Source organism: Palaemon carinicauda, chromosome 3 (assembly GCF_036898095.1).
Source record: "Palaemon carinicauda isolate YSFRI2023 chromosome 3, ASM3689809v2, whole genome shotgun sequence".
Taxonomy (NCBI): domain Eukaryota; kingdom Metazoa; phylum Arthropoda; class Malacostraca; order Decapoda; family Palaemonidae; genus Palaemon; species Palaemon carinicauda.
In genome coordinates, this window is record NC_090727.1 from 124,683,095 (window position 1) to 124,690,594 (window position 7,500).

At 29.7% G+C, this 7,500-nt stretch overlaps 1 protein-coding gene across 2 annotated transcripts in view; it reads right to left on the minus strand.

Annotated features, from left to right (window-relative positions):
- Positions 1-2,795: 2,795 nt before the first annotated feature.
- Positions 2,796-7,500, minus strand: part of Burs (Bursicon) — a 45,101-nt gene continuing 40,396 nt past the window's right edge. For both annotated transcript variants that reach the window (XM_068370547.1, XM_068370548.1), the window contains exons 3-4: positions 5,344-5,469; positions 2,796-3,171 (exon numbers count right to left, since the gene is read on the minus strand). In XM_068370547.1, coding sequence (XP_068226648.1) covers positions 3,040-3,171; positions 5,344-5,469 — 258 coding nt within the window. In that variant the 3' untranslated portion in view covers positions 2,796-3,039. The remainder of the gene's footprint in view (positions 3,172-5,343; positions 5,470-7,500) is intronic.

Genomic DNA, 7,500 nt, shown 5'->3' on the forward strand with positions numbered 1-7,500 from the left:
ATCTGATACAATTTGGAGTTGTGTTTTCATGTGTCTTTGATAAATACTTTTGTTTTTTATAGTGTTTTTTTTTTTATAGATTTAACCAAAATCCCAGAAACAGCAAATTTTTATTGTGATAAGTTATTTAGCAAAATCTGACACAATTTGGAGTTGTTTTTTTATGTGTCTTTGATAATATTAGTATATTTTGAGCAAATTAATGAAATCACTTCACAAACAATATATGAATACTGAAGTGGCTGCATTAAGGCTCTTACAGCAAAGCCCCACTGGCCATCGCTAGCTCGAATTCCAAAACTTTAAATTATAGATATTTTCTTTTCTCGTTTTGGTCAAAATGTTAAAGAACTCTTGCAGATACGGGATTTCTTGTATCGCAATTCTATTTTCAAAACTTTACCTTCTTGTCATAATCATTAATGTTGCCCTTTTTTTTTATATAGATTACAAACAATATTTTTTCCTTTCGGAAATTACAAATCGAGATCAAATTATTGCCATCACTCAGTTCACTGGCATTCCCTTACCATTTCAGCACTTCGGTAAATCTACTCGAATACCTTTACTGTGAGATGTCTGAAAACATATTTGTCCCTTTGGTGATATATCTAAAGTAATTGTAAATTTACAACACCATGATCTAGAAACATAACTGAAATTACTAGTCCGGAAATAAAGTTTGAAGCACAAATTCCTAATTATAACAATCTAGATACTTCTCAATATACAGTAAATTGTAAAAACATTTTATGTTACATAACATTATCATCACTCTGCTGTATAGATAAACTAATAATTTACTAAATCGTAGTAATTGTACAAAGGCACTTTCATTTAAGGATCTTCTGTGGTCTTAATATATAGATAAGTGAAGAAGAAATAAATGTATTTACATAAGGGTAATTATAGTTCAGTCACAACAGAGTCAAATACTTACAGAAAATATTAATTTCAAGGAAAAAACGTCTTTCAAGATAGATAATTCTAAAATCACCCAAATCTTAGAATAATTTTATTCTAATTTCAATTTAAAAATGTCTTTCAAGATAGATAATTCTACAATCACCCAAATCTTAGAATAATTTTATTCTAATTTCAATTTAAAAATGTCTTTCAAGATAGATAATTCTACAATCACCCAAATTTAAGAATAATTTTATTCTAATTTCAATTTAAAAATGTCTTTCAAGATATAATTCTACAATCACCCAAATCTTAGAATAATTTTATTCTAATTTCAATTTAAAAATGTCTTTCAAGATAGATAATTCTACAATCACCCAAATTTAAGAATAATTTTATTCTAATTTCAATTTAAAAATGTCTTTCAAGATATAATTCTACAATCACCCAAATCTTAGAATAATTTTATTCTAATTTCAAGTTGAAAATGTCTTTCAAGATAGATAATTCTAAAATCACCCAAATCTTAGAATAATTTTATTCTAATTTCAATTTAAAAATGTCTTTCAAGATAGATGATTCTAAAATCTCCCAAATCTTAGAATAATTTTATTCTAATTTCAATTTAAAAATGTCTTTCAAGATAGATAATTCTTCAATCACCCAAATCTTAGAATAATTTTATTCTAATTTCAATTTAAAAATGTCTTTCAAGATGGATAATTCTAAAATCACCTAAATCTTAGAATAATTTTATTCTAATTTCAATTTAAAAATGTCTTTCAAGATAGATAATTCTAAAATCACCCAAATCTTAGAATAATTTTATTCTAGCACAGAAAGAAAAATGTCTTTCAAGATAGATAATTCTACAATCACCCAAATCTTAGAATAATTTTATTCTAATTTCAATTTTAAAAATGTCTTTCAAGATAGATAATTCTACAATCACCCAAATCTTAGAATAATTTTATTCTAATTTCAATTTAAAAATGTCTTTCAAGATAGATAATTCTACAATCACCCAAATCTTAGAATAATTTTATTCTAATTTCAATTTAAAAATGTCTTTCAAGATAGATAATTCTACAATCACCTAAATCTTAGAATAATTTTATTCCAGCAAAAAAAAAAAAAAAAAAAAAAAAAAAAAAAAAAAAAAAAAAAAAAAAAAAAAAACAAGGTAAACGGCATAGGGTATTTTAAACACATAATACCACTTGAAAGGGAAATGTTGAAAATTTGACTACTCAATCACACCCCATTTATCTCTTTAGACTGAAACCCTATGGATTTCTCGACTCGTGCAATCACTTCTTCATCAATTATATTTTCATTAATGTTACTGTTGCTACTGCTGCCTTTATCTGTGACATTTTCAAATGATGAAAGTAGTGACTTTGTCAGTTGTCGGGAAAACAGGCCAAGTCGTCAGCGTATGAATCATTTGTTAGAAGAAAGGGGAAATTAATTCTTTTTCCACTGGACATCCTTTGTGTTTAGTTATTTTTAAGAGGATTGATTAATTATGCCCTTTTATGGGAAGACATGAAAATGAATTATCTACTGTTAGTGATTTCAGTCTCCTACAACTATTTTGTAGTGAAACTTCACCAAATACAGAATTGAATATGGTGTTTGAAGCTTTGTTATTATACTTTATTTTCGCGGTGGATATGATCATTCAGTATTTGTAATGGAAGGTGTCAAGTAGAGAAGAAGTGCTCTAATTACTTGTAATGGAAGGTGTCAAGTAGAGAAGAAGTGCTCAAATTACTTGTAATGGAAGGTGTCAAGTAGAGAAGAAGTGCTCAAATCAGTAATGGAAGGTGTCAAGTAGAGAAGAAGTACTCAAATCAGTAATGGAAGGTGTCAAGTAGAGAAGAAGTTCTCAAATCAGTTTTAAATGCAATGATATTTGATTAACGAACCTGTAACTAGAGAGATATGGAACAGAGATAAACTGTAGAGAAGAGAAAACATGATATTAATTGAAACGTACAACTTACTAACACGTATTTTCACAGCGTTATTACTTCCAACACTGCAGAATATATCTTTCAGTTTCAAGAGAACGGATTATCACTTGCAAAAGGACAATAAAGGAAATTCTAGTGAGAGAAGCGTCGATCGCTATTTCAGGAATGGAACATGAGCCATGGGGTCGTCTGCTATGAAGTTTGCGATCTCTTGTGCAAGCACAGTTCCTTCTTCGACGTCAGTGCAAGGTCGGCACATGCAATCCACTGGAGCTCTGGTTAGTACCTGGCAATGAGAAAGCGGTTGAAAGAGAAACAGACCTAATAGATGAGAGAATTTTCCCTTACAATAAACATCTAAAGAGAATCACGACTAAATTAGTGAGGGGAATTTTTCTTCTAAGAAGTACCTACATAAAGAATTTAACTTCTTAATCTTTCAAATCTTGATTATTATTAAGAAATTTTTTGAAAAAAAAATTGATCATATGACGAAATCTAACTCTGTATAAATACTAAGTCACGTCGTCGATTCGAGTGCTTAAATTACTGAAAATGTGGCTAAAAAAAAAAAAAAAAAGTATTCAAGAAAATTTAGTAAAACTAGAATTGTCTGTGTTTGCACATGGCATACAGATCCTTGGCGGACATGTTCCCTATTAGTTAATGTCTTTCCTAGAATTGTGGTTCAAGGATGAATATTTGTGCTTTCAGAGCTATGGCAGCAAGCTATTTTTACCAATGAAATTCTGAATATCATTGGGGACCCGAGTCCCCTTCTTCGCAGGAATTGGCATAAGGTAATCTAGAACGATGGCTCGGGTAGATGGACTGAAATGAAACTCATTCCTTTTATTATTATTATTATTATTATTATTATTATTATTATTATTATTGTTGTTATTATTATTATTATTATTACTATCCAAGCTACAACCCTATTTGGAAAAGCAAGATGCTATAACCCCAGGGGCTCTAACAGAGAAAAATAGCCCAGTGAGGAAAGGAAATACGGAAATAAATAAATGAAGAGAAAAAATTAACAATAAATCATTCTAAAATAAGTCACAACGTCAAAACAGACATGTCATATATAAACTATTAACAGCATCAAAAACAAATATGTCATAAATAAACTATAAAAAGACTCATGTCCGCCTGGTCAACAAAAAAGTAGATGCTGGAAGAGACATTTGACTTTCCTTTGTATAACCGATGAATATTTCATCTAAAAGTAATTATGAAATTGTTTTACAATCTATTGAAGAGGTAACACTGTATATTATATCTTGGAGCAAATGCTTTTTTGTTGCCCAGGCAGACATGAGTCTTTTTATAGTTTATATATGACATATTTGTTTTTGACGTTGTTAATAGTTTATATAAGACATATCTCTTTTGACATTACTTTTTTTAGAATGATTTATTGTTAATTTGTTCTCCTCAGTTATTTATTTCCTTATTTCCTTTCCTCACTGGGCTATTTTTCCCTATTGGAGCCCTGGGCTTATAGAATCTTGCTTTTCCAATTAGGGTTGTAGCTTGGATAGTAATAATAATAATAAAAATGCGTCTTCCTAGCATTGTATATTTGCATGCAAATAAATTCTATCAGCTCACTGATTCCAATTTTGCCCGTACTCATTAGAACCGATGTAGTATATATTGCGTTAATTTGTCTTAAATATCTTTGCAGGCTAATCTAAACGTACAGTACTAAGGAAACTTATAGTCAATTTTTTTTAGTGAGGCAGATATGCACCGACTCGCAGGGATGCCCTTTTAACTCGGAAAAGTTTCCTGATCGCTGATTGGTTGAACAAGATCATTCTAACCAATCAGCGATCAAAAAACTTTTCCGAGCTAAAGGAAACTTATAGTCAATTTTTTTTAGTGAGGCAGATATGCACCGACTCGCAGGGATGCCCTTTTAACTCGGAAAAGTTTCCTGATCGCTGATTGGTTGAACAAGATCATTCTAACCAATCAGCGATCAGAAAACTTTTCCGAGCTAAAAGGGAACCGTGTGCAAGTCGGTGCAATTGCGTCTCATTAAGAAAAATTGAGTATAGTTCAGTTTAAAAACAAAAGACAGATTTAATTGTGAACACTCAACCTTTAAAGAAATATCAGTAACTGAGCTCCTCATGCGGACATGAGTCTTTTTATAGTTTATTTATGACATATTTCTTTTTGATGTTGTTAATAGTTTATATATGACATGTCTGTTTTGACGTTATTACTTTTTTTAGAATAGTTTATTGTTAATTTGTTCTCTTCATTTATTTATTTCCTTATTTCCTTTCCTCACTGGGCTATTTTTCCCTGTTGGAGCCCCTGGGCTTATAGCATCTTGCTTTTCCAACTAGGGTTGTAGCTTGGATAATAATAATAATAATAATAATAATAATAATAATAATAGTATTCGTGTTGCACTAAAAAATTCGCTAAAACTCACCTTTCTACGTTTTGGGTCACCGACTCTTGCCTTGGGGCAGTTCAGAGTTACCGTTGCTTCTCTCTCTCCCGATTCTTGACAACACATACAAGATCTCTCCGTTTGCCAGATTTTACTGCCGGAAACCTGCCAATAGAGGTTCATTACTATCATGATGATAAAAATCTATAATTTTATTTCTTTATTCTATCATATCTAAGCGGAAGAACTACAGGAACTTGTTAAGCAGCTCTTCTGGGAGAAGGACACTCCAAAATCAAACCATTGTTCTCTAGTCTTAGGTAGTGCCGTAGCCTGTATACCATGGTCTTCCACTGTCTTTGGTTAGAGTTCTCTTGCTTGAGGATACACTCGAGTGCACTGTTCTATCTTATTTCTCTTCCTCTTTTTTTGTTAAAGTTTTTATAGTTGATATAGGAGATATTTATTTTAATGTTACTCTTAAATATTTTGTTTTCCTTTTTTCCTTTCCTCACTGGGCTATTTTCCATGTTGGAGCCTCTGGGCTTATAGCATACTGCTTTTCCATATAGTGTTTTAGCTTAGCAAGTAATAACAATAATAATAACTTACATATGTCTGTGTATCATATATAGTGGGGAAAGTTCAGAAAAATTCAACATGTAAAATGATTAGTCTTGCTCGGGACACTGGTTTAAGCAGCACTGATTACAAAAGTATGTGAAAGTATCTATATTGTACTTTTGTTACGATGTTTGTATACGACTACATATAGCATCACAAAATGTATCATTATATATATATATATATATATATATATATATATATATATATATATATATATAAATATGTATATATATATATATATATATATATATATATATATATATATATACATGTATATATAATACATATACACACACACACACACATATATATATATATATATATATATATATATATATATATATATATATATGTATATATATATATATATATATATATATATATATATGCATATATACATGTATATATAATACATATATATATACACACATTTATATATATATACATACATATATATATATATATATATATATATATATATATATATATATATATATATATATATATATAATTATATAAAGTTGAAGATTGATAAAAGTCTTTACTTGTACGAGTTTACCCGGTAATTTATAGAAAGTAAGAAAGTTATTGTTTTCATTATATTGAATATTTTTGTTATTTATAATTGCTATATAGATTAGATAACATTTTACCTGTAGTTGCTATTTATAGCTGCTATGCTTCATTGAATATAGGTGCTTGAATGTAATGATAAGATTATTATAGAAAGATAAAAAAAACAATCACGAGCGAAAGTTAACCATTAAATTCACTGTTAAAAATTGGCAGTAAAATCCTGGAATAAATTTTGCCAGGCATTTGCCTTTTTACAAACGGATACATTGACGTTAAGTAGTGATATTACGGTCACCATCCTTTAAAGGAAATAACAAAGAAGGGTAAAAATTACGGTCACCTGCATTTCTGAAAATACGGATAATTTCCGATTAAAAACACTGTTTTTTAACAGTGTTTATTCGTATAAATATCTACTGCCACTATGATGTTAAAGCTTAGAATTACACTAACATATAACGTAATAACATGGATCTATTTAATTTAGATAACGAAAATCCAAAAGATGAACAATAAAATTATGTACAAACTCCATAGTAAAATTACACTGTTAAAAAAAACCGTAATTTTAATCCGAAATTATCCGTAAAAATATGCTGTTGTGCACTGTATTTCAGTAAAATACAGGCTACCGTAATTTTTACCCTACTAAGTTAATATCTTTGACGGGTTGGTGACCGTAATAACACTTATTTAGGTAAATATATCCGTTCTTGAAACGGTAAATGCCTGGCAACATTTATCCAGGATTTTAAATGTTTTCTTAAGGTAAATTTTCAACAGTTTAGAGCCAGTGGTTCCCAAACTGGGGGGCGCGCCCCACTAGGGGGGCGTGAGCACGATACAAGGGGGGGCGTGAAGTCATCTGCTTGGAATTACTTGTTTAATAGAATAATAAAATTTGCTAATGTTCAAACTTTTTTTCGCTCACTTTGAACGAAATGTTTCGTTTTTAGTTACTGGAATGTAATATTATTTGTTTGAGGGGCTTTC